Here is a 26,953-nt window from a genome sequence, read left to right on the forward strand (position 1 = left end):
TGGGGAGCCCTCCGAGGTAAGCGCCGCCTGGAGCCCTCACCTGCTCCCACATCCCAATCCCCTACTCCAGCCCTGAGCCCCCTCCCACACCCCAACTCCCTCCCAGAGCCCTCACCCCCTCTCGCACCCCAACTCCCTGCCCCAGCCCTGAGTCCCTTCCACACCCTGAACCCCTCATTTCTGGTGCCACCCAGGAGCCTGCACCCCTAGCCCAGAGTCTGTACCCCCTCCCACACCCCAATTCCTTGCCTCAGCCCAGAGCCTCCTCTCACACTTCAAACCTCTTGGCTCCACCCCCCAGCCTGGAGCCCCCTCCTGCACCCCAAACCCTTCATCCCTGGTCCCCCTAAAACCCGCACCCCAACCCCCTGCCCGGTGAAAATGAGCAAGTGGGTGAAGGTGGAGGAGAGTGAGCGACAGAGGGAAGGGGGATAGAGTGAGCGGGGGCGGAGCCTTGGAGAAGAAGCAGGGCAGGGGCGGGACAAGGGTGTTTGGTTTTGTGTGATTAGAAAGTTGGCCACCCTAATCCAGATTGAAAAGATATACGTGGGGAGAGAAGTGATCAGAGCAATTATTCACTGGTTGAAGAGGTCTCTTCTTTTCCTCCCTTTATTGTCCATCATAATGAATTTGCTTTTCCCTACTAGTTAAGATCTTCTCTGAGATATGGTAGTGTTAGATTGACTCCTTTTAATGATCTCCAATTAATTAATTAACTCCTTTTACTTATTATATTCTATTTAGAGGGACCTTTCAGATCCTTTGCATTTCATAAAGGATGTTGTTGTTTTCGAATCCTGACTGAACTGCATGCTTTTAAAAATTTGTTTCTGTCTCTGTCATCCTTTGCGCTAATTTACACTCCAGTCAGTCTGGGGCACGTGGTGGTGGGAGGAATAGTTCAGGGAACATTAAAGCATGTTAAAAACCATGAAAACATAAGAAAGAAAATTGTGGCACGGGGTGTGTGTGTGTTAAAAAACAGTTTTGTGAGTGGCATAATGCACAGACCTCTAGGGGTCTGAATTAATCAGAAGGTTTAAATTAGGAATGGATTTGGCTTTAGGAGCCAGGTTGTCATCTTGTTTTCTGATCTCTGTTCCGCTGCTGACTCACTACCTTGGTCAAGCCACTTCACCTTGTCTGTAAAATGGGGCTAATATTTTATTCTTTACTTCACAGGTGGGTTCCGTTTCAATGCCCAGCCAGGGACTTGGGTGCGGCTGGGCTGCTAGGCTCAATCCATGGCTTTAAAACGTCAATGTGTTATGTACCATGGTGGAATGCGTTCTCAGTGACCGGCTCTCTGTCCGTTAATTTAGAGACGTAAATAAGAAAATCTGTACTTGTGATCTGAGGTTCCAATAAAAGGTCTCTGCTGGGTGAATTAAAGAATGGCTGTAGGAGCACATCTGGAAGAGAGAAGGGAGAAATGCTGGAATAGACCTGATTCTGTCCAGAAGAGGGTGGTATCGAGCACAAGCTCACCCTCGTCTTCTCTTTCCTCTTCCCAAGGAAGGGTTTGTACATAAGATCAGTGGCTGTAAGCATTAGCTGGATGCCGTCTTTCTGACATGTTGTGTGGAGATCTGTCAGTAAATGTTGCTACTTTATCATTCTGACAGGTCTTTGAATGTGTGCGCGTTTTTGGCATCCAAGCAAGGGAATAAGAAGTCAGACTCACAAAAATTAGGGATAAAAATGGTCTCTGTCACTTGTTTGCCTGCAGAAAGTTCTTTGGTGCCTTTGTCTTGACCAGCATTAAACGACTCCAGTGACGACACTTGCATCTGGGAGGGGGAAGACTATGTCACAGTCTAAATGATTTCACCCTTAGGGAATGTTACCTGTTCATCTCTATCTTTTCTTTACTCAGTTTCACCCTCCTTGAACCATATTTAGCCACTCTTCTCCATCCTCCTTCCATTAGTTGTTAGATAATAATAACCATTCTGTTATCCTTCACGGCCTCCAAAACGTTTTACAAGCACAAACTAATTCACAGCTAGGGTCAGTGAGTGGCATTATCGCCTTATTCTCAGTAGGGAATCTGAAGGGAAAAGGTTAAGGGAGTTGTTCCTGGCTTCACTGTAAATCGTTGCTGGAGCACTTCAGAATTCTCATGTCCAAGTTGCCATGTTTTTCTGTTGGACCAGGCTGCTACTACTTTAGCCATCTCCAAGAAGCGTTTCTAGAGAGGGTGCCCATGAGTATCCCTGTTGGTACAGACCAGTGCTTGAAGAGCTTCTCAGAAACCTTGCACTTGCAATTACAGGGTCTTCCTGTGAGCAGTAGGAATGGGGGGGTTAGAGAACAGTATGTTTAGTGGTGGGAGCAGAACATCTAGATGTAGTAATCCATGATTCTGTCATTTTAAACAGACTGTCTGCCAGGTGCCTCCTTCCCACAAAGTGGGATTCCCAAATTTAACTGTGTGCCTGTCTCTGCAATATCTTCCTTACTGGCTCCTTTATCCTGTTGATATCTGATGCCAGTGCACACACACTGATTGTATCTATTAATTTGAACAAGTGTAACACCCCTGTCTCTGTTTATGTCTGCATATGGATCATCCAAAGTTAATAGCTTTGCTCCGGCTACACAGGAGAAAATTACAGAGCCTGATTCCCAACCCCTTCTTCCCTCCTTCCTGTTCGTTTACAGCAGCTTTGCATTAATATTCATAATCCATAACCAGCGAAAAGGAAGATGAAGCCTGGATTCCTGAACTGACTTGAAATTTAATTTTGCTGTTCACTGAAATATGTAATACTTCTGTTTTTGCTTAGTGCATTGATAGATTAAGACTGTTCTACATGCAGGGTTCACAAAAAACAGACAGCATGGCATGAAATGGCAAAGAGAAGACGGCACTACAAAAACCCAACTGATTCACCCAGGCGACGGCTCAGTGCAGCAATGGTGGGAACATTTTGGTAATAAAGTATTTCTCTTCCTCTGCCATTTTCTCCTTAGAGTAAGAGAAGGAGTGTTTGCCCATTAGCTAGGCTTCAGTTAAAACAGAATGTCACACCATGGCCAAGTGAACTGATAATGCCTTTCATGAGCAGATATCAAAATTGTTTTATTACCATTATCTAAGCCTCACGGCCCTTGCAGCCTTGTTGGTTGGTATGGCCTAGAAGAGAAGCAATGGAAACCAGTGTTTAGATGCTGGTGGTTTCAGACTCCAGAAGCATTTTCAGTATGTTGCAGAAAAGATGATGGATTACTCCTTTATTCCCCGAGATCTACTCCCCCTCCCTTCCTGTTGGGCCATACTATTGAGCTGGCCATCAAAGTATCTGAAAAACCTAACTGCTCCTATGAGAAAAAAATCTTGTTCCCAGGAATAGACCTTATAACCTCTGTATCCCACCTGCTTATTGTGTCATGATGCTATCCCTGGGAACCCAGCTTCTCCATTGCACCTAGTCCGTGAAACTTTTGTGATGTCACTGATGGAAGACGTCTTCTGGTCACCACACATGGCTACTCTTGCTTCTCTGGAGTTGAATTAGTCAGCAGTGGGGTCTGCAAGCCAGTGATAGCCAAGCTAAGCAAAATACATTCAGTGCACGGAGTCCTTGCAGTCATCAAAGGCGTGGTCTACCCTGTATATCTCAGTACTCCACAGCGACTTCAGTACCTACCCCATTAGCCTCTCCACCTGAGCCGAACTACCCTGCTCCTGAGAAGCATGTGCAATGGTAGCCACAATGAACAGATCAAAGGCTGCCAATTACTTTGGAGGACTTAATTCCTGGAAGAGATGTTTCCATGTTTGGAAAAAACGAAGGATGTAATGTCCCGAAAGGAGCCTCGCCATGTTTCTGACGAGGTCTTTGGAACAACAAAAGAAGCCGCTTCCCTCAGAGAATCTATGCTGGGTTTTACTTTGAGCCCAGTGCATGCTGATTTAGGATTTCGGGTATCTGCACAGTGCTGACTAAACCCCCAGGCAAAGCAGCCATGATCAAGTGTCTGTGCTTTGAATCAAGGAGTTCCCAGTCACCTGGGACAGCCCATGGATCTTACCCTTCCCTCTAGAATCTCCTGAAGATCAAACTGTTTTGTATAGAGTTCTAGCTATAAAGAGCACACCCCAGTCTCTCTTCGGGTGTATTGTTCTAAGTTCTGGGGCAATTTGTGCTAGAGACTGTAGGCTCATTAGGGCTTGGTTACTTCAGCACATCTGTCTGCTTGGATAGCCATGCACAATTGTGCCAGAGGAAGAATTACGGATGTTGACAGCTGGTGGCCTTGGCAAGAGATTAGCCAAGGCCACTTGATCAGCCAGTGGAGACTTTGAGAGAGAATTCCAGTCTATAACAAGGTTGAGGCACCTTGGTGGAACAGTGTTGATGGGGAGTCTTGCAGCATCTCTGTCTTTGCCATGGAGACATAGCTCTACTTCCATCTCCAAGCACCTTTCACCAACATTGAAATTAACTTGGAAACCAAAGTGGGGATGGGGGAGGAAATACACAGTCTTATCTGGCTACCTGCTCACCCTGTCCCAATACACTTGGGACACCAGCTCTGGATAACTGCACTGAGCAGTCATTTCCTGCAGGTAATTTTGAAGCTTTTAAACATATTGCTTCCTAAACTTGCCTTGTACTAAGCCACCAGAGAACAGAATGTTAATATTGCAAACACCACAAAAGAACTAAAAGCATAAATTAGCTCAAAGACACTTTTTTTAAAAGTAATCTCCTTACAGCTATTCTGATTGACCTCTGACACATTCGGTATGAAGCTCATCAAGAGTATAGGGATTCGTGCAATTATACCAACTCAGTGTTAAACCAGTGATTTTTAGAAATACTCTGACGATAGAGCTTGTTCAGAAGTTCAGGATCTCGGAGGCAAAAGAGTGGCATCTCTCCAGGTGATGTTCCAGAACGATATAGTTTTTTAAATAATTGAATAAATCCCTGAAAACAAAAGCCTGGAAAGTGACATGACTCCAGCATAATTGACAGATTGGAGCCTGGAGAGCAAACCATTTGGAAAGGACTTGGCATTAATATTAATATTATGCAAATATATGTGGTATATCTCACCAATGATCTAAAAGCATTTCAGGGTTAGTAAGTTTAGCCTCACAGCATCGTTGCAAGGCAGGTCAGTGTAATTCTATCCATGTTACAGGTGAGAAAACAGATTTAGGTGTTAAGGTCAAGATTTTCAGAAAATGCTCAGCTATCCCCTTTTGAAAATGGTTTGTGGTCTGGAAAATAGGCCTTATAATGAGAACCTAAAGAGGATCAATCTATTTAGTTTATCCAAGAGGACGTTAAGAGACAGTGTGATCAGTCTGTCACCTACATAGGGGACATGTATCTTGGCTCTTCAATCTAGGAGGCAAAAGTATAGTAAAACCCAAAGGCTGGAAATGGAAGTTTGCACAGTTCAAACTGGTAGTAAGATGCAATGTTTTAACTGTGTGGAACAGCTCACCAAAGGATGTGGTTTATTCTTCTTCACTTGGAATCAAAATGGATGCCTTTCCAAAAGATATGCTCTAGTTCAACTAAAGGCTGTAGAGTCTGATGCATGGATTAGAGCGTGAAATTCTCTGGCCTGTGTTATATAGGTACACTAGATGGTCCCAGTGGTTCCTTTTGGTTTAAAATCCTATGAAGAAGAGTGTCAAGTTGGTCAACCAAAAACGGAGGCAACCATTGTCACAAGTCACTTCTGAAAACCTTGGTGTAAGGGACTTGCCCATAGGTTTTACAGCAAGCCTTTAGCAGAGGTGGGAACAGAACTCCTAGGCTGTTGCTCTAATCACTGCACATATTCAAGGATTAAAATAATCCTAATCCTGAGGTGTGTTTGAGAAATAAAGAGGGACCTAGTTCTGGTACTTTTTGATGTGGCCCTGCCGTTCCCCAGGGAGGAGAGATGCTAATGGAGGAACTCACGGCAATAAAGTGAATCCATAAATAGAGCTCGAGGTTCTTCATGGATGGGAAATTGGTAACTTACCCCAGAGGAACAGCCTGTATAGATGGGTGAAGGTAACAGTATTGCTCATCCTAAAGTTTCCAAAAATCATGAATCAGGGTCCCCCAAATCCCAAAATTTTAAATAAGAAATTGTGCTTATTTTCATTTGTCTTCTGGTTTTGAGCTGGTAGGATTCACATTTTCAAACTTTTCTCCACAACCGTGAGGGCTAAAAACGTATATTAAAAATAATAATAATAAAAAAAAAAAACCTGAGATCCTGTCAGGATCACATGACTCAGGAGGCAGGAGCTTTAAGAAAAAGAGCAAATGTCACAAAACTCACTGAGGGTTCCCAAGACTGAGAGAACACCATAGTCTGGGATTAACATCACTCGATGGAGACACTTATGTGGGACTAGATTGAATGAAGCTGCTCTGGGAACTGTAAATTCCACTTTCCTGTGCCTGCTAAGCCCCCTCTAGTAGACCTCTCTTGTGGGTCTCAGGCAGGGACTCTTGCTGCGCTGGGTAAGAGCTCTGGCAATTGGAGTGGCTGATGGTAAGTAAGATGCTCCATCAACATGTTCTAAGGCCACACCTCCTTTCTTGTTAGTGCCACCCACCATTTGGGCGGCAGTAGCCTCCTTTGATCACCCTCAAGGGGACGTTGTGGCCCCTTTACACCAATTCAGCCCGCCTTGGTGGACTTTCCATCGCTGGAAACCGACCTTGTGTCTTTTGGTGGCCTCGCTTTGAAGTGAAGCTAGCTTTTGAGTGATATGCAGCGCAGAACAAGCTAACGCCCCGATCCTGGAATGGGATCTGTGCAGGCAGAGACTGGTTGTGTGCAGGCCCAGGAATCTGCCCACACAGATCTGATGGCAGGATCAGGCCCTAATAATTCAAGAACAAGCCAGAGTCCTCAGCTTTTGATTCCCCGTGATGCGAGCAGGGAAGCTGTAGCTTTCCTGGACTCCTCCTGTGCCCTTTTGTCTGCATCTCACCTGTCTAGATGATGACTCTGCCTGTCCCATCAGAGTGCTGGGCTGACCTAACCTAATGGGAAGATAATTTAGTATTTAGTCCGTGGTTTACAGCTCCCTTTTCATTAGCTGTATGTGAGTGAGTGGTTTGTCTGCCACACGTGGCCTGTGCACCAGGGGTGACTGCAGTCTCTCTCCTCTTTGACCCATTAGGCCCATATACAATCTCCGCTAACTCAAGATTTCCAGAGCTGTATCCACTCCCAAGCAGATGGTGTCTGTTGCTTCCCAGCCCCCAACACATCATCAGGGAAACTTTGGGTCTGGTCCATTAGGCAACACAGTCTCACAGTCAGTTTGCATTAATAACGCAATTCAGAATAAAGTTGTGCTGTGTCTTGGAAGGATAAATAGCAGAGGAATTAGGAGGTGTAATTGGGTGTCTCATTCTCCACATCACCTGTTTCTTTACCCAGGGCCACACAATCGGGGGTGGGGATCGGATGGCAGAGCAAAGCGTTTAACACAAGTTCTCACTCCTAGACTGTGTCTCTGAAGATCAGAGCCCTCAGGCTTGGTCTCCTCTTGCTCCTCTCATGACTCCTTTTCCTCTAGAATTCCTGCCTCCCTTTCCTAATCACATTCCCAGCTGGAGGGCAGGGCGATCCTAGGACTTTGCTTCCGTTCAAAAGGGAGGAAGTGATGATCCAGTAGTTAGGCTATAGAGTTCAGGGCCAGAAGTCTGACCGCCTTTATATCACAGGCCGCCAACACCACTCAGCACCTGCTCCCTAAACCCAACAGCTATTACAGCTCACAGGAGACTAGACTGCTATATGCCACAGGGAGAGAACAGGAGGGACCGAGGTGCACCAATGCCCAAGGCCCCCTCAAAGTCAGGGAAATGATGAAGTGAGATATACCCAGATAATCCTGGTAAGTGATGCACACCCACATGCTGTGGAGGAAGCTGGACCCCACCCCCACTCCCGGTCACTGCTAATCTGACCTGGTGGGAAATTCCTTTCTGACCCCCCACACGGCGATCTATTAGACCCTGAGCATGTGAGCAAGAACCAGCCAGCCAAGCCCCTGAGAGAGAGAGAGAAAGCTCAGTGCCACCTGAAAGCACTGGCCCTCCCCATCCAATGTCCGATCTCCAGCCATGGCCGTCCCTGATTCTTCAGAGGAAGGAAACAAAAATACAAAACCAAACCAAAAACCCTCCCAGAAAACATGCATGGGGAAGGAATAATCCCTTCCTGACCCCTGCCAGTGGCCAGCTGGAACCCTGGAGCATGAACTTTTGGAACATAAGACAGAAACCAGAGGGCTGCTGAGCCCTGCCCCCACCATCACAAGGAACCCTATCATACAGTCACACTCATCAGTTTCTCCATCTCGCTCTCAAAACTAATTAAGTTGTTTTCTCCCCCAGCTCCTGTTGGGAGGCTGTTCCAGAACCTCACTCCTCTGATGGTTAGAAACCTTCTTCTAATTTCCAGCCTGAATTTGTTTGTGGCCAGTTTATCCCCATTTGTACTTGTGCCAGCATTGTCCTTCAGTTTAAATAGCTCTGCACTCTCCCTGGTGGTTACCCCCCGATGTATTTATAGAGGGCAGTCAGATCTGCTCTCAGCCTTCTTTCTGCCTGGCTAAGCAAGTCGAGCTCTTCCAGTCTCCTCTCATAGGACAGGTCCTCCGTTCCCCGACCATCCTCAGAGCTCGTCTCGCCCCCTGTTCCAGTTTGAGTTCATCTTTCTTGACCAGAATTGCACACAGTATTCCAGGTGAGGTCTCACCAGAGCCTTGTGCAATGGCATTAATACTCTGTCTCTGTCCCTGCTGGAAATGCATCTCCTGATACATCCTAGAATCACATTTGCTTTTTCACAATCGTATCACATTGCTGGCTCATAGTCATCCTCTGACTGAGCCTCACATCCAAGTCTCCATCCTTCTCTTCACTTCTAAGTGATGAACCCCCAGCTTGTAGCAAAAATTCTTAATATTAGACCCTAAGTGCATGACCTTACTTTGTACTATTTCTGTCACTAGCCTGGGACTCAGAAGACCTGAGTTCAGTTACCTGCTCTGCCACAGACTTCCCGTGTGATTTTGGGCCAATCACTTCGTCTTTCTGTGCCTCCGTTCCCCCCATCTGTACAATGGGGATAACAGTCCTTCCCTGGCTCACAGAGGAGTTGGGAGGATAAGTAGATTAAAGATCATGAGGAGCTCAGATACTGCAGTAATGGGGGTTGTAAGTACAGCTACATTTTAGCAGAGGTATTTTTATTGAAAGTCACAGACAGGAAGCAGGAAATAAACAAATCATGGAAATGTACACAGGACTGGCATTAGGGGGTAGCAATCAGGGCAATTGCCTGGGGACCCCCGCCATAGGGGGCCCTGTGAAGCTAAGTTATAGGTGGCGGGGCTGAATTAGTGGAATTTTGAGGAAGTCACAGAAGTCTCGTAAAATCACAGAATCTGTGACTGATTTTAGCCTTAGTTATAAGTAAGGCTACGAGTCTGTCACAGATTCTGTGGCTTTACTGGACCTCTGTGACTTCTTCAGCTTCAGCGCACAGTAGCAGCAGGGCTGGAGCAGCTATCTGCCCCCCACCCAGGAGCAGTGGCCTGGGGCTGGCAGTCAGCCCCATCTCCCGGAGCAGTGACCCAGGGCCAGCAGTCAGCCCCTGGGGCTGGAGCATCGACCACCACCACTGGAGTAGTGGCCTGGGGCCAGGTCAGCCCCCAGAGCCAGTGGTTAGCTCCTGCTGCCGGAGCATTGGCCCAGCGCCGGTGGTCCCAGCGGTCAGCCCCCATCGCCAGAGCAGGGGCCAGTGGTCAGCCCCCAGGGCTGGTCAGCAGCTGCCCAGAGCCAGCAGTCAGCCCCTGCTGCAGGAGCAGCAGTCCTAGGCTGCTGGAGCAGAGGCTGCCACTGCTGGGTTGCCCCCAGGGGCCGCCAGAGCAGCGAAGTAGCATCCAGGGCTGGAGCAGTGGCCGGTGGGGGTCCCACTTTTAGTCCCCCCCCGGTGTCTTTAGTAAAAGTCGTGGACAGATCGTGAGGTTCCGTGATTTTTTTTTTTTATTGCCCATGACTTGTCTGCGACTTTTACTAAAAATACCCATGACAAAATCTTGGTTGTAAGTATCTAGATAGAAGTGTTGTCTTGTGAGACCTAGCTCCTGTTCCCAGCTCTGTCACTGTGTGCTGCAGTTTTACTCAGCTGAAAACGTACCTACTTCATGGGGATGTTGAGGCCTAATTAATGTTTGTACCGTGTATTGAGATCCTCAGCTGAACGACGCTAGAGCAGTGTGAGGAACTGTATTTATTGTTCTCTATTAGTTATGTTTTTTGTATTGGTTCGTGCCTTTTGATTCCTGTACTCAGTTTCTTTTTCATTGTAGCTTCTCTTGTCTGGCTTCTCGGAGCTGAATCTCCCTCTAGGGCTATTCCAGCTTCGCTCCTGGGGGTCAAGTGTATGGGAGGCTGGTTCTGCCGCAAGGCCTAGGAATCTCGTGGCACATTCCCTCTGTGCAGAAATGCCGCTCAGCTGGTGGATGAGATCTGCAGCTTGACAGGGAACTGGAGTGCAAATGGGAGTCGATTAGCTCTTAGCTTTTTTTTTTTTTTTTCTTGAGGCAGAGATAAATTGCCCTGCTCTCCGTTTGCGTGGCATTTGCTCCAGTCGGAAAAGGGCAGTAAGTGGCTCCCCTGGGATGTCACAGATTCCATTGCCCATACTAACGGCAGCAGTAATTTTGCCTGGTGTCGTGTAGCTTCAAAATAAAAATGTGCAGCAGCTGCCTGCGGCCAAAGTCCAAGTGGAGGTGTGGGGTCCGGAGACTCTGGTCTTCCTGCAGGATGATTGAAATGAAGTGCTGCAGTGCAGACCGCTGAGCCGATTCACTGCAACAGAGACTTCGCCTGTCGCTGCAGGCTTTGGTAGCTGGTACCATGAATAAATTGAAATGAATAAATCCCTAATTCATACAGAAACTGCTCTTTCGTACCTTCGATACACCTAGGCTAGATCATTCATAGGTAACTCCAGACTTGTATTTTCAAGCTCTTTCCAAAACGGGGCACATGCGTTATCCCCATTGTATGCACAGGCAAACTGAGGCACCAAGCAGGTGTTTTTCTTTCCTGAGGTCACACATCGAGGCTCTGGGAATAGAACCCCGGGTCTGCTGACTCCCCACCTCCTGCCCTAGCTGCTGGGACCATGCTGCTTGTGTATGTACTTGGGGGGTGTCTGGGTTTTTATTATACCCTTCACCGCAACATGCAGACACAGCTGATCAGCTCCCAGTTCCTGCCATCTCCCATGCTGCAGGCACCATTTCCAGTGAAGGGATCTCCACTGAGCAAGGACAGAAAAATCATTGTTGTATGGTCCTCGTCACACTCTCAGCAGGGAATCTACTGTCACATCCATCAGCCCCATCTGCAGCCAGAGAGCTTCTCCATCCACTGCCCTTCTTCCTGGCCTCACCACCACAAGCAAGGAGAAGGGGCTGCCGTTTCCATTTTTGCTCCCTGGGAGTCGGGGAGCCAGCACCACTTGTCATGCTGCTTCTTCCCCTGTTTGCCACTTCTGCCACTTCCTGCCTCCCTACCAACCCTGCCTCAGCACGTTGGTCCTTATTTCTTTGGGCCATCAGGTCCCCAGGGCCTCCAGGGTGAGTCATGTTTGGCCCTTCAAGTCCTGGGATCCCCTTGAAATAATCTAAGGCTTCTGGGGCAGTGGTTGCTGCATTTTGCAGAGGCAAGGAGGAGGTGGAGGAGGAGATTTAGGCTTGCAGCTGCCAGAAGTGTATTGAATTCAGTCCATTGCTGCTTGATGCAGCATCTTTTTACAGGCAAGGAGGAATAACTCTGGCTGCAGTTTTTGTACTGGAGGCCCAGGAGATTATGATATGGCCATAAACTGTCTGTCTAGAGCTCGTCAAGCCTGCAGTATGACAGATAGACTCCTGTCCAGCTCTGTAGCGAAAATGCTGCAGAAGGCAATGGCTGCCTTCCTTTGCTAACACTACCCTCCACTTGCCTTCCGCCTGAGGATCTCAAAGCACTGTGCACACGGTAGTGAATGAAGTCTCCCAACCCCCGAGGTGTTACGCTCATTTAAGGCACAGAAAGGGGAGCTGATTTACCTGAAGTCACACAGCAGGTCATTGGAAAAGCTAGGGACGTAACTAAGGAGACATGAGACCCCTCCCCTCTCACTACTGGTGGACAAGGTTACTAGGAAAGCTCTGGGCTTTGTTTCCTTTGCAGGATCTTTTAGGCAATGCTTGTGGACTTTAGCCAACTGTTCTTTCTTTGTGTCCTTTTTCAGCCTTAAGAGAAAATCTCCATTCACCGCTGTGTAGAAAATGTCTTATGGTTCCATTGATGGGAGCGGATTCGGAAGCCGGAACCCCTTTGGAGGCCCATCGAGACAAGGATATCAACCCCTAGGTAAAGTATTGATTGCGTGCTGTACTTTATCCTACCTGACTACTCTGGGGAAGGCAGTTTTAATTGCTAATGTATAACAAGGCTGATGTACCTCAGTAGACAAATGCTACGCTATATGATAGATCATTCTGCGTGGTGATTAGGTACAAGGAAGTCAAGTTAAAGATCTCCTCCAGCCCCTCTTTTCTGACTTCAGTACTGAGAGCTAGACAGAAGATGTGAGTTGCTTTCCAAGTGCTCTCACAACACATCATAAAATATCAAGACACGTCATGCAATAAGTCATAGGAATGTAGCATTGCCTAGGCAAATTATATTGTTGGTCCCTCTAGTCTAGTGGTTCTCAAACTTTTATACTGGTGATGCCTTTCACGCAGCAAGCCTCTGAGTGCGACCCCCCCCTTATAAATTAAAAACACTTTTAAAAATATATTTAACACCATTATAAATGCTGGAGGCAAAGCAGGGTTTGGGGTGGAGGCTGACAGTTCATGACCCTGCATGTAATAACCTTGGGAACCCCTGAGGGATCCCGACTCCCAGTTTGAGAACCCCTGCTGTAGACCCCGCAGTAGCCAGTACCTGATGCTTCAGAAGAAAACATACATCACCACTGCGCACCTAGTTACTGTGCAGTGCTATGTAGTGTGTGATTGTTCCCTGAGCAGCATGCTGCCCTTTCAAAGCACATGATTTAATCACCATTGTTCAGTCTTTTAGGGCTATCTTGTGCAATCCTTATGTTGAGGATCAGTTGTGCAAATACTCCCGCTGACTTCAGTGGGGCTGTTTGCATGAGTAAGTGGTGACCAACAAGAGTAAGGGCTTGTCTGCATTGCTGGGTAACACGTGTTACTGGGGTGTGATTTCCAAAGCGCACAAATGTGTTGCACATTAATTGACCCGTTCAGACCTTGCTGATGCACTAAAGGTTCCTTGGTGCACTGAAAACGATAGATTAATAGAGCTGAAGGCCAGAAGGACCAGCAGATCATCTAGTCTCACCTCCTGTCTCTCCCAGGCCACCAGCACCCGCACACTAAACCTAATAATTGAAATTAGACCAAAGTATTACAGCCCACAGGAGACAAGACTATTATGTGCCACAGGCAGAGCTAGGAAGGAGGGAGGTGCACCAGTGCTTGAGGCCCCTGCAGTGGCAGCATAATGATTAAGTGAGATATATCCAGATAATCTTGGCAAGAGACCCGCACCCACGTGCTGCAGAGGAAGATGAAAAACCCACAAGGTCACTGTCAATCTGACCCAGGGGGGCATTTATTTCTCTGTTCCACATATGGTAGACCCCGAGCATATGAGGAAGAACCAGTCAGCCAAGCACCTGCGAGAGAGAGTGAATGCTCAATGTCACCTCACAGTCCTGGCCCACGCTGTCCTGGGTCCCATCTTTCGCCATCTGCATCCCTGATGCTTCAACGAAAGGGGACCAAAAACTCGCCCAGAATGCACTGCGGGAGAGGAGGGGAGAAATCTCTTTCTGACCCTTGCAGGTTGACCATGGGAATCCTTGAAGCACGAGCTTTTAGTAATATAAGACAGAAAGGGGAAGTGATCCCCACCCAGGGCAGTGTGCTGAGCTCTGTCTCTGATCATCACAAGCAGTCGTGAATTTGGCCAGCTCTCTCTGATTAAGTTGTTTGGACTCATGGCTCCTATTGGGAAGCGGTTCCAGAACCTCACCTCTCTGATAAAAACCTTCTAATTTCCAGCCTGAATTTATTTATGGCAGTTTATACCCATTTACGCTTGTGTAAGCATTGTCCTTCAGTTTAAATAGTTCTTCACTCTCCCTGGTGTTTACCCCCTTGATGTATTTATGGAGAACAAACATATCACCTCTCAGCCTTCTTTCTGCTAGGCTAAACAAACCTAGCGTTTCCAGTCTCCTCTTGTAGAATAGGCCCTCCAGTCCCCTGATCATCCTAGTAGCATTTCTCATTACCTGTTCCAGTTTGAATTCATCCATCTTGAACATTAACATAATGCTGTTCCAAGTACAGTGCAGCACCTTAGAGTGCTTTAGAAATCACACCACGGTCGCGCATGTTCCTGTACGGTGTAAACAAGCCCTTAAGGATTGCACCGCTGGGCTCTTAATTTGCACCGCTACTGATGTTGACAGTGCTCTCAATCTTATTTAGCTCCAGCGACAATATTTAATTCAGTAATATCTTGCAACAGTGAGTTCCCCAGGTTGGCTTGTGGTCTAGGTGAAGATATATTTTTGTGATTCTGTAGTTCCAGCTTTGCAATATCATTGGCTGTCTGCCTTGTTCTAATATAACAGGATGTGTGAGGAATGCTGGGGGCTGCTCAGTTTTCACGATATCCTCAGTCTTGGGGCGTGATCGAATTACTGTGTTGCATATTATGATGCTTGCTTTTGCATGTTGCATGGTGGCTCATTCTGCTGGGTTTGATTCATGTATCAGTCATTGAACTAGTGCATATAACATGAGTAGCATGGGTGAGAATTTAGTGTACAACGTTGTTTACCATATATGTTCAGCTGGGGTCTTTTGCTTGCAGCATTTTTAGAGGCATTTGTGGGGACTGGAGATAGAGCATTTCACGGGCAGACATAAGATTCTGTTCCTGTCTTCTAGGTGTATTTATAATGGGAGTGATTGGAATGATGTGCAGAGGGAAGCTGGGCATGATGTGTCCACCGTGGGTAGTTTACCTCACAGGGATGCTGCATCTAATCTGTGCAGCGTGCTATTACATTACAGCAGTGGGCACAGAGAGTCACTCGGTAAATACATGCAAACCCAGAAATAACATTTAGCAAATGGCTGCACTTTTCTTTTTTAACCAAAGCTCAGAAATAATCTCCCTGGCCTCCCACCCCCTTCTTTCCCGAGGGGCTTTGGAAATGGTAAAGTAAAAAGAGGCAAAGCATCCAGATGTCAACCTGTATGTTTTAAATGGTCTCTAATGCACAGTGTCAGGCTGCACTTTATAAACGCAAACTCATAATACAACTGTCATGACACAAAGGGGAGCTAATGACTGCGACCTCATGCTTTAGCTTTCTGAAAGAATTTGCTCTTGTGCCTGCCCTCCTCTGAGGCAGACAGTTATAGGAAATGTGTATCCCTATTGGGTATTATGGGGGAAAGGGGGTGGCAGACTTTTCTGCTCAGATACCACAGTAATGAGTGAGCTATGGAAACCTGGAGAGAGCCGTGGGCAGGAGCATAGGGGTGTATAGCATTACTGATGGCAAGGCTGCTTTCTCTCCACTCACAATGATGGGGAGCTGATTCCTTGGTGCATTCCCATGTGTGCGGAGGGGGGTATCCTAGTGTATAGTCCACCTGGTAGTCCTAGAGCAACATGGAGAGGCTGTGATGCAAGGGAAGATTCACACCTCTAGAGGAGCTGCGATAGGCTAGGCAAAGAGGAGGGAGGAGGGCCCTACCTATCCCAAGCCTATCCTAATCTCAATGCACACGCCCCCTAGGTAATTTTGCTGTCATTGTGCATCTTCAGCGCCATTGAAGGGCTGACGTTTGCCATCTTAGCAGGAGACCAAACTACTTCGTGTACATTGCTATACAGTGGGTGGAAACACTCAGATGTTCCAGGAAGGGGGCTCAAAAACGGACCTAGACAGGTGCTTTTTGGAGTTTTAAAGTCTACATATTTTATTCTAGGGATTACATTCGTTTAAAAATCATCCATTTTAAACCAGCAAATTATCTTCCCTCTGTCACTAATTATATATAGGTGATCAAAGCAGAAGGAGTTTTATAAACCCCATTTGCTTTTCACAGTTTGTGCTGGTTGATTTAGCGTGAAATCCACCCCTGTGCAGAGAGCCTGGGTGAAGCCTATGCACCATGGTAGAGGCTTTGTGCTAGCACTTTGCAAATGGGCTGAAAATGTTCCACGAGGAACGTTTCCTTGTGTCCAGTCAGGTGTTCCCACGAGAAGGGAAATAAAAAGTGGAAATGTTTTCTGGGTTTTGGTTTTCTTATGAGTTTTGGCTTTTTTTTTTTTTAAACAGAATTTTAAGTACTGAGCCAAATTCAAGTTTTTAGTTTTAAGCAAATGCTCCTGGAAGGATTAACTCTCTGGAAGTGAAGCAGAATGGGGTATTCTGGGAAGCCAAAGAACAGTGACCGCAGAAGCGCAGAACGCAGGGCTAGGTTAGTGTTGAGTCTTTGTAAGATGTTATCTGGTCCACAAAACTTTGACATGGAGTCCATCCTTCCCCACTCTGAACTCTAGGGCACAGATGTGGGAACCCGCATGAAAGACCCCCTAAGCTTATTCTTACCAGCTTAGGTTAAAAACTTGCTCAAGGTACCAACTTTGCCTTGTCCTTGGACCCTATGCTGCCACCACCAAGCGTGTTAAACAAAGACCAGGGAAAGAGACCTCTTGGAGACGTCTTTCCCCAAAATATCCCGCAAGCCCTACACACCCCCTTTCCTGGAGAGGCTTGATAATAATCCTCACCAATTTGTACAGGTGAACACAGCCCCAAACCCTTGGATCTTAAGAATAATGAAAAATCCATCAGGTTCTTAAAAGAAGAATTTTAATTAAAGAAAAGGTAAAAGAATCAGCGCTGTAAAATCAGGATGGAAAATACTTTATAGGGAATTCAGATTCAAAACACAGAGGATCCCCCTCTGGGCAAAACCTTAAAGTTACAGAAAACAGGAATAAACCTCCTTCTTAACACAGGGAAAATTCACATAAAACAAAAGATAAACTAATCCGCCTTGCCTGGCTTACCTATACTGGCTGCAATATTGGAGACTTGGATTAGGATGGGTTGGAGAAGATGGATTTCTGTCTGGCATCACTCAGTCCCAAGAGAGAACAAACAAGTAAACAAAGAGCACAAACAAAAGCCTTCCCCCCCCCAGCATCCCCCAAGATTTGAAAATATCTTGTTCCCTTATTGGTCCTTTGGGTCAGGTGCCAGCCAAGTTACCTGAGCTTTTTAACCCTTTACAGATAACAGGATGTTGTCTCTGTCCAGGAGGGATTTTATGGCACTATATACAGAAAGGTGGTTACCCTTCCCTTTATATTTATGACAATCCCTCGTGCTCTTCTCAGGCTGTGTTCAAGTACAGATCGAAGAAGACAGGTAGGTTTATTTTTCAGGCAAGTGGAAGTGAATCTTTGAGTTGCTCAGTAGTGTGCGTACTTGCTTGGCTTTTGAAAATCAAGGGATTGCCTGTCTCTCTGGCTTGCTGATTCCTTCTTCTCTCCCGGGCCCTGTCGCGTGTTCAGTGCTTTACGTGCTTTCTAAAATTTTAGAATGGAAGCAGGAAGAGCCTTGGTCTCATTTGCTAAGCAAAAACCTCTGAGTCAGGAGCCCTGGGTTCTGTTGCTGCCTTTGTTTCCTCATCTGTATAAGAGGATATCATCAGCCTATCTAACAGGGATGTTGACTTGGTTTGGTCATGTCTGTTGAGCAGTTTGCCCTCTTACTGTGCCTTCTATGTGAGAATTCCAAACGATTATTCTTTGTACTACAATAAGTATTAATAATTACTTTGCGACTCTCCTTGTTTTTGGCTGTCCCCCAAGGGAGTGTGTGTTTGGGGGGGGCAGAAAGCGGTATAAATAGAAATTAATAAGATGAAACTGGGGGCCCTGTTGCTCGGGGACATCTGGACGAGGGCTGGCCGGAGCACTAGAACGTACAGCAGGGAGCAGTTCTGTACTAGCTGTGGAGTGGGTGGGTTGGCCTGGAGAACCTTTTTGTCTTTTTTGCATCTTATCTTTGTGCCTCAGTGTCATTTGAGCCTCTGCTGTGTTCTTTGCCCTTTAATCCTGACAGAGCGAGTGACACCTGCGGGCTGTCTTTCGTTGTAGGAGTCCTAAATATTATTGTTAATTAAATGTCAAGGGAGGCTGATTTGGAAACCCGTATTCTGCCTCCACTCTCCCCTGAGACGGATTAATGAGTTAATGAGAAAACTTTCTCAGTGTAGAAACCCCATGGTGAGGTCAGAATAAAGGAGTATGCCTCCTTTCGTCTCCAACATATATCTGTTTGCCGAGTGCATATAATCCTTGATGGATATATGTGTGTTCTTGAAAACAATGTTCTTTACTTTATGTTTACCAAATCAGTGCCAGCACCCCCTTTTTCAGTAACAACCCTACAAAAACAAACCAAGGTGTGTAGCCTGGTAGTTGTTAGGGGGCTTTTCCATTACCCCGTCCTCTGGTTTTTGTCATGGAGACAGAAAGCAGAAGACTGGAAATCCGAAGTGGAGGCAATGCAATATTTATTGGGGTTAGTTTTAAGCAAGCATATCCATAGCTCTGATACCACAGAGCCTTGTTTCCCAGTGTCCTGTCCGCCCCCCTCCTTAGCAGGCATAAATATACCTGCAATGCACACCCTCGTTCCCACCTCTTACAATTTATGGTCATGTTTTGTTTTGGAGGGTCCTGAGTCTGGGTTCTTCATCTCACCTCTTTTGTATTCCATGAAGGAGGGGTAAGGAGTGAGGTTGTATTTTGGTCAGGGACAGGCATTTCTTTGGCCTTAGTGTTTCTTACACCTCCCCGCAACCCCCTTGCCCTTCCTGACTGTTGCTTGACCTTGCCTTGAGATAGGAGTTGAGGCAGTCTTCAAGTGTACGCTTGTATATGATACTCCCACCATAACCAGCAACACTTTAGCTGTTCTTACGTGTTCCCATTGTACTAACAAACCCATCTGGCTAGACAGAAGCAACATACACAGTGTCTTTGTTCTTTGTTCACACATATTAGTAAGAATATAAAAGTATCAAAACTCAAGTGAGCAAACAAGACCCAAAAGTCTATCTCGGGCAAATATACAGGCCTGAATTCTACATTATCACTAACACTTCTAATGTGCAAACAACAAAACAGAACCATGAATTGCGAGACCCTGTTTTTATGAGCCCGACTATGCAATAACAAACCAGAGTGGTGCAGTGCTCTTGGGTAGCCCTACCATAACAAACTGATGTGCCTGGCATGTTAATCATATGCCAACAAGCTATTGTGTCCAGCCCAGAGCTGTGGATGATGAGACCCTATAACAAGATCGTATGTATGCACCATGAAGGAAGAAGAGCATTCGGGAAGAAATGCTCATCTTTCAAGAGTTTATTTTGGAGATCAAAGAAAGGAGCAACCAAAAAAAAAAAAGAGCTTTAAAAAAAAGTGTTGAAGATACTTTGAAAAAGTTCCTTGCCCAGGTGTATTTCCAGTGCATCTTGGCTCCTTTTTGCTCTGAGCTAGTTACTCATGTACTCATCTAGCAAGAGAAGATAAATTATTTGGAAGGGAGGAAAAAGCCTTCCCGAGCTGACATGATGACAAATGGAATTGTAACTATTAGAATGTTTGCAAAAAGAACACAAAAAAAATGTTTCAGAGGAGCAGCCCTGTCCGTCTGTATTTGCAAAAGGAAAAGGAGGACTTGTGGCACCTTAGAGACTAACAGCAAGAATGTTGTTGCTCATGGAAGAAATCTGATAGCAGGGTCTTGGATTGCACAGTCTTTGCCCTTTTCTAGCCAATCTATTTAGAAAGATGTATGGATTCCTTTTGCTATAATTTTGGAATGGATCTTGGACCCAAATTTATGGAGGTTTTGGGGCCCAAAAATACCTTTGTTGAACGGAAAAAAGGCAAAATAAAAATGTTCAGATTATTCAGAGCATTTTTCATTTATGACATATAGCACCTGTTATCTGGAAGGATCCCAGCATGCTTTACAAAGTACACACAACACACAATATTACTGAAATGCAGCCACTTCTGGGGTGGAGGTTGGCACCAAACTGAGGCAGAGCATGCTGAGCAATAATGACATATCTTTGGCTAATACGCTGGGACATATTCCTGCTCTCTTATAAACTGCCACCTGGTGCCCACAGAGAACAGACAGGGTCTTTATTTCTAAGGTCTCATCCCAAAGACTCGGATGAAACTGAATTTCCAAAAGTGCACTTTTCTGTATGTCCAACTTTCAATTGTGCGTCAGAGGTTGCACACAAAAGTCAAAGTTGGTGTGGATGTGCAAGACAGGATCATGGAAGAATTCACCAGTGAAGATTCACTGTTAAAATGTGTAGAACTCAGCTTCTCTGCCTGGAAAGGGTGAAAGACTGAAATGATCCTGGCGGGATAGGAATTTTTTTCATATAGGAGGTGTCTCATCTGTCTGCAGTACACTTAAAAGAAATGAAACACTGTTATAGTGAAGTTGAAATAAAGCCCTGAATCGTTAATGTGACAGTATGCAAATTACAGCCCTGCTATAGTGAACTCATTCTTCCAGGGTTGCTGTTCTATGGGGGGAAATGAACAGAGATCCACTGCCTATAAAAATACATAGAGATCAAAATAATGCAAATGGCATAAGTTAAAATGCCACAGGCCAAGTAATTCTTAAAGGTGCTTCTCTGTTCTTCACTTACCTTACTGTGCCGTGGTAATTTTAAGGTGGGATAGCATGAGCGAGAGTCATTTTACTTTGCAATAGTGAGGTGTAGTGGAGAGGGCAAAGGAGGCTTTTGGATTAGTGGTTAATTCTCAGGAATTGAATACTGTGTCACAAAGCAGATAGGTAATGGCCTCTCACCTGTATAGTTCTAGTGCAGCCATGCCTGGAGTTTATGTTCGCTTCTGGGCACCCATGTTACTGCAAAGTTCAGAGAAAAGTAGTAAATAAACTTTAGTGAGATGGAAAATGAGCTTCTCTTTCCTTTCAAGTGCTCACTTACGTATAATGTAAAATCCTAACTACATAGGTGGCTTTACTCATGTACTATTATTTATTATTATCCAACTACCTAGGAGTTCTAGTCATGGACTAGGATCCTGTTGGCCTAGGTGCTGTACAAGCACTGAACAAACAGAGGTCCCTGCCCCAAAGAGTTTACAATCCAAGTATAAGACGACACAACAGGTGCATATAGGCAGACAGGAGCGCGAGGGAACGAGACTACATTTATCAGCTTGATAGGCACACCAGCAGCCTAATTGTTGTCACGTTTTTTGTAGGTATCACGGCAAGCAAGAGTTTAAGGCAGATTTTGAAGGAGGAAAATGAGTTAGTTTTATAGGTGTTTACAGGGAACTTCTCCTAAGCAAGTTAAAATGTGCGTCTTCTAATGCAGACTCTTTACTGCATAGTAACACATGTCATGCTCTGTGTACATTGGGTACCTTCCAATAGTTCCAATGGTTTGGAGAGTTCTTGGCTCCAGAAGAGTTCACTAACAACAGGGGAAGCGGATAGCATCTTTCAAACTAGTCAGGCTTCCAGTGGATGCTCGCTGAGCCCTGCACACCTGGGCAGACAGCATGTGCAAGACTTTTAAAAGTGTCTGCTGTCAGCAATTCAAACCAGATTGTCACATGCATGCATGTGCTTGCAAATCAAGGTGCAGCAGAGTGTGGGTGCCCTCATGTTTTTGCAGATACACTTTTGGAAATTCTGTCCCTATAATGTTAAAATGTTTTTATTGATAAAAAAAGTTGTTGTGTTTTAATGACAAATTGGATATAATTTAGGAGGAAAAAATATATCAAATCTTTCAGACTGCAGAGAAGCAGTTGATTAGGATCGGGCTCTGGGGTTCTGTTTCATAAGGACATAAGAATGGCCATACTGGGTAAGACCAAAGGTCCATCCAGCCCCGTATCCTCTCTACTGACAGTGGCCAATGCCAGGTGCCCCAAAGGGAGAGAACCTAACAGGTAATGATCAAGTAATCTCTCTCCTGACATCCATCTCCACCCTCTGACAAACAGAGGCTAGGGACACCATTTCTTATCCACCCTGGCTAATAGCCATTAATGATGTCAGCAGTTATTCGCTCTCCTTCCCTGCTATATATGCTCTGTTTTAAACAGCTTCTCTTATGGGTGTTTGTTAAGCATATCTATTATCCTTTGCCTTAAATAGCCCTGCCTGAAATTATCCTCAGCTCCTGACTCTTAGATTCATCCCCCCTGGTTTTCCATTCCATCACCAGACTTTAAAATCAACCAACAACTAATCCGTGAGGATTCGATTAACCCTATTTGCAATCTGAAAAATTCCCACTGCCGTTCTCCAGTGAGAATGAGCCTTCCTGTTTTAGCCTTTCCTCACCCTTTAGATTCTTTAGGCCGTCATTACTTTTATTGCTGGCTTCCCCGGTATTGTCCCATTCTCCAGTGCAAATGTGGGACTGCACTCGGTTCTCGAGGCTGGATTTAGCAAATGCTTTATGCAGCAACAGTATCACTCTCTCCAAAGCCACAGTGATATACTGACCATGCACAACAACCAGCGCAGCATATTCCCCTTAGGGTTAACGACAGGCCATTATACTGGTCCCTAGGGCGTCACTGTTACCAACCTCCTATTGAACCGTGCATGTGAAGCTGGGATTGTTTGGAATGGGAGGTAGCTAATGAGCCAAAGTCTTGTAAAAGACACACTGCCACAGACTACTGGCAAGAACCTTGGCTGATTATTTAATTTCCTCTGTCAAATGAGAATAGTACTTACTTGACATTGTAAAGCACCATGAGATCCTTGGACAGACGGTCTTGTGCAAGGCTGGTTAGACTTGTACTCATAAAATGATAGGTTTCATAAGCCTGAGAAAAGGAAGGAGTGACAGAAACAGAATAAGAATAATGGACTTTAAAAAGCAGACTTTAACAAAATCTGAGAACTGGTAGATAAGGTCCCAGAGGAAGAAAATCTAAGGGGTAAAGAGGTTCAGGAGAGCTGGCAGTTTCTCAAGGAGACAGTAGTAAAGTACAACTGCAAAATATTCTGATGCAAAGGAAACACAGGAAGAATAGTGAGAGGCCAATATGGCTCCAACTCTTTAATGACCTGAAAATCAAAAAGGAATTCTACAAAAAGTGGTAGCATGGACTAATTGCTAATGAGGGGTACAACAGAAAAGAAAAGGGGTACAGGCATGGAGGGACAAAATCAGAAAGGCCAAGGTACAAATGAGTTACACTTAGCAAGGCACATAAAAGGCAATAAGAAGAGGTTCTTCAAATGCATTTGGAGCAAGATGAAGGAAAATGTAGCTCTTCTACTTAGCCGGGAAGGAGAGCGAATAACTGATGACATCAAGAAAGTTGCGGAGGAAGCCAAACTAGGGAAAGAACAGGTTAAAGAATATTTAGATAAGTTGAATGCATTCAAGTTGGCAGGGCCTGATAAAATTTATCCTAGGATACTTAAGGAACTAGTTGAAGCAATCTTGAAACAGTTAGCAATTATCTTTGAGAACTTATAGAGGACAGGTGGGCTCCCATATGACTGGAGAAGGACAAACATAATACCAATTTTAAAAAGGGGAAGGAAGGGGAAATTATAGAACAGTCAGCTTAATTCGATATCTGGAAAGATACTGAAACAAATTAGTAAACAATTATTAAGTGCCTAGAGAATAATAGGTAATAAGTAATAGCCAGCATGGATTTGCTAAGAACAAATTACGCCAAACCAGCCTAATTTCCTCCTTTGACAGGGTTACTGATCTAGTGGACAGGGATAAGGTGACCAGATAGCAACCGTGAAAAAACAGGAGAGGGGGTGGGGGGTAATAGGCGCCTATACAAGAAAAAGTTCCAAAAAATGGGAATGTCCCTTTAAAAACGGGACATCTGGTCACCCTAGATAGGGAGGAAGCAGTAGACATGATGTATCTTGATTTTTAGTAAGGCTTTTGATCCAGTCCCACATGACATTCTCATAAGCAAACTAAGGAAATGTGGTGAAATTACTATAAGGTGGTGCACAACTGGTTGAAAGTCTGTACTCAAAGAGTAGTTATCAGTCGTTCTCTTTCAACTGAGATATCTAGTGAGTCCAACAGGGCTCAGTTCTGGGTCTGGTACTTTTCAGTACTTCATTAATGACTTGGATAATGGAGTGGAGAGTGCGGTTACAAAATTTGTCAATGTCACCAAGCTGGGAGGTGTTGCCAGCACTTTGGAGGACAGGATTAGAATTCAGAATGACCTTGACAAATTGGAGAATTAGTCTGAAATGAACCAGATAAAATTCAATAAAGACAAGTGCCGAGTACTTCAATTAGAAAGGAAAAGTCAAATGCAGAATTACAAAATGGGGAATAACAGGCTAGGGGGTAGTATTACTGAAACAGGATCTGAGGGTTATAGTGGATCAAAAACTGAATATGAGTCAACAGTGTGATGCAGTTGTGAAAAAGGCTAATATCATTCTGGGGTATATTAACAGGAGTGTCATATAGGAGACACAGGAAGTAATTGTCCTGCTCTACTTGGCACTGGTGAGGCCTCAGCTGGAGTACTGTGTCCAATTCTAGGTGTTGCACTTTAGCGTAGATGTGGATAGACTGGAGAGAGTCCACTGGAGATCAACAAAAAGATAAAAAAAAGGTTTATAAAACCTCACCTCTGAGGAAAGGTTAAAAAAAACTGAGCATGGTTAATTTTGAGACAAGAAGACTGAAGGGGGACATGATAACAGTTTTCAAATACATTAAGGGCTGTTAGAACAATTGGTTACCATCTTCTTCTCCATGTCTGCTGACGGTAGGACAAGAAATAATGGGCCTAATCTGCAGCAAGGGAGATTAAAGTTAGATATTTTAGGAAAAACTTTCTAATTTAAGGTGGTTAAACTCTGGAAGAGGATTCCAAGGGAGGTTGTGGAGTCCCCGTCATTGGAGGGTTTTAAGAACAGGTTGGACAGACCCCTGTCAGGGATGGTCAAAGTTTATTTGGTCCTGCCTCAGAGCAGGGGCTGGACTCAATGACCTCTCAAGGTCTCTTCCAGCCTGACATTGCTCGATTCTGTATTTCTATTATTATTACCATAGCATATTATTTCATTGAGAGCTTAAGAAGTACTGCATTGACAGCTTATACCTTCCATGAGCCAGATATCTCTTCCCAGTTACACTGATTGCAGTGTGAACTGCGTAACTGATGGCAGAATTTGGTCCTGATGTAATAGTGAGAGTATACAAGGCACTTGCTGCCTGACACACCTCATTGGGGCTGCAGGTGCTTTGGACTTTTCACGGTAGTAGTAGGGAAATTAAACACGGTGAAAAGTGGCTGCTTTAGCAACCCAGTGCATTAGCTGTTTTCAGTTAATTGAATAATTTGCTTAGTTTTTTTTCCACTTGAGTACCATTAAATGCACCCCCCCCATGCTGCAGAATAATTACTGGTAAAATTCCCATTGACAAACTCAAGCTGTTTATGAAGTTAGTGCCTGCACAGGTGCCAGGTTCCCTGTGCCCCAAGAATGAGATTTTCTATTTATTCTGACACTTGGTTTGTAACTGCCAAATTTAACACATCAGAAATCCATCAAACCTACGCACAAGATTGCCTTGCAAGATTGCCTGCAGCATCAACCCAGTGGACAGAGTTACCCAGCCTTGGCATGCTATGCTGAGTAATGGGAGATAGGTAAACTACTCCTGCCTCTTCTCACTGCCACTGGCTCTTCTTCATCTCCTTTTCACATCCCTCCATTCCCACATAGCTCCTTTTACCGTGATTTTGGACACTGACCACTCACTCCTGATGGTAAAAAAAAGCCTTGGGATTTACCAATATCCTAGGGATTGTGAAGTATTTAGAGCCATGCATTCCCCATCCATGTAAAATCACACAACAGGGGAAGATTTGCAGCAGTCTGCAGTGTTGGAGTGAGATATGTTACACTGCATTGTCCCTTTGACAGCGAGGGAATCGGGGGAGCTGTGCAAGGGGCAAAGGGCAGGCCTGTAAATTCCAAGTAGGGTGGAGTTTTGTGTGAGACTCCTGATAAAAGCCAGGGGACCACGGGCCATGTGAACAGAATAGCAGTCCCTCAATGTTTTGGTTTCATGGCAATGTGGTCATTAAGTCCCTTTGGCTAATTCTGTGATAACTCTGATGGTGTTTGCAAGACACAAAGAAGATAATGCTGACTTGGGCCCCAAATCTAGCAAACGCTTAAGCACTTGCTTAACTTAAATACATGAGTAGTCCCGCTGAAGTCAACTAAAATTAAGCATGTGGTTAGCTGCTTTGTAGAATCAGGGCTGCATGCTTCTTCCAGAGTGGCTTTCACTTACTACAATGCTTTGTTAGAGGAATGGCTTTCTAAATGCTTGTGCTGCACTGACCCCTGTATTATCTGAATGCCTTGAACAGCCGCTCACCCCTGACGACTGCTACTCGTTCTTCATTTGTATAAATGTAGCACCTATAAGCCCTTGTCACGGGTCAGGACCCCTGTGTGCGAGGCGCTGTACAAACACAAAATAAAGAAGTTGCTCAGATACTGTGATAATGGTAAATGGATTACCTAGATAGACAGACTGGCAGAATTGAGAACAGAACCCAGCGGTGTTGATTGTTGAATCTCTGTTCTAGACACACGGCTTTCCCCGTGTGTCATAGGAACTTTTCTAGGACCAAGAGCATACAGCCGTACTCAATCTGAACCACAAAATAAGATCACCCACTCTACGGATTCAAAA

At 45.2% G+C, this 26,953-nt stretch overlaps 1 protein-coding gene across 15 annotated transcripts in view; it reads left to right on the plus strand.

The window, feature by feature from the left end:
• Positions 1–26,953, plus strand: part of TSNARE1 (t-SNARE domain containing 1) — a 710,453-nt gene that overhangs the window by 181,811 nt on the left and 501,689 nt on the right. For all 15 annotated transcript variants that reach the window (XM_077809735.1, XM_077809733.1, XM_077809719.1 and 12 more), the window contains one exon: positions 12,301–12,422. In XM_077809735.1, coding sequence (XP_077665861.1) covers positions 12,338–12,422 — 85 coding nt within the window. In that variant the 5' untranslated portion in view covers positions 12,301–12,337. The remainder of the gene's footprint in view (positions 1–12,300; positions 12,423–26,953) is intronic.

The sequence above is a fragment of the Eretmochelys imbricata genome, chromosome 2 (assembly GCF_965152235.1).
Source record: "Eretmochelys imbricata isolate rEreImb1 chromosome 2, rEreImb1.hap1, whole genome shotgun sequence".
Classification (NCBI taxonomy): domain Eukaryota; kingdom Metazoa; phylum Chordata; order Testudines; family Cheloniidae; genus Eretmochelys; species Eretmochelys imbricata.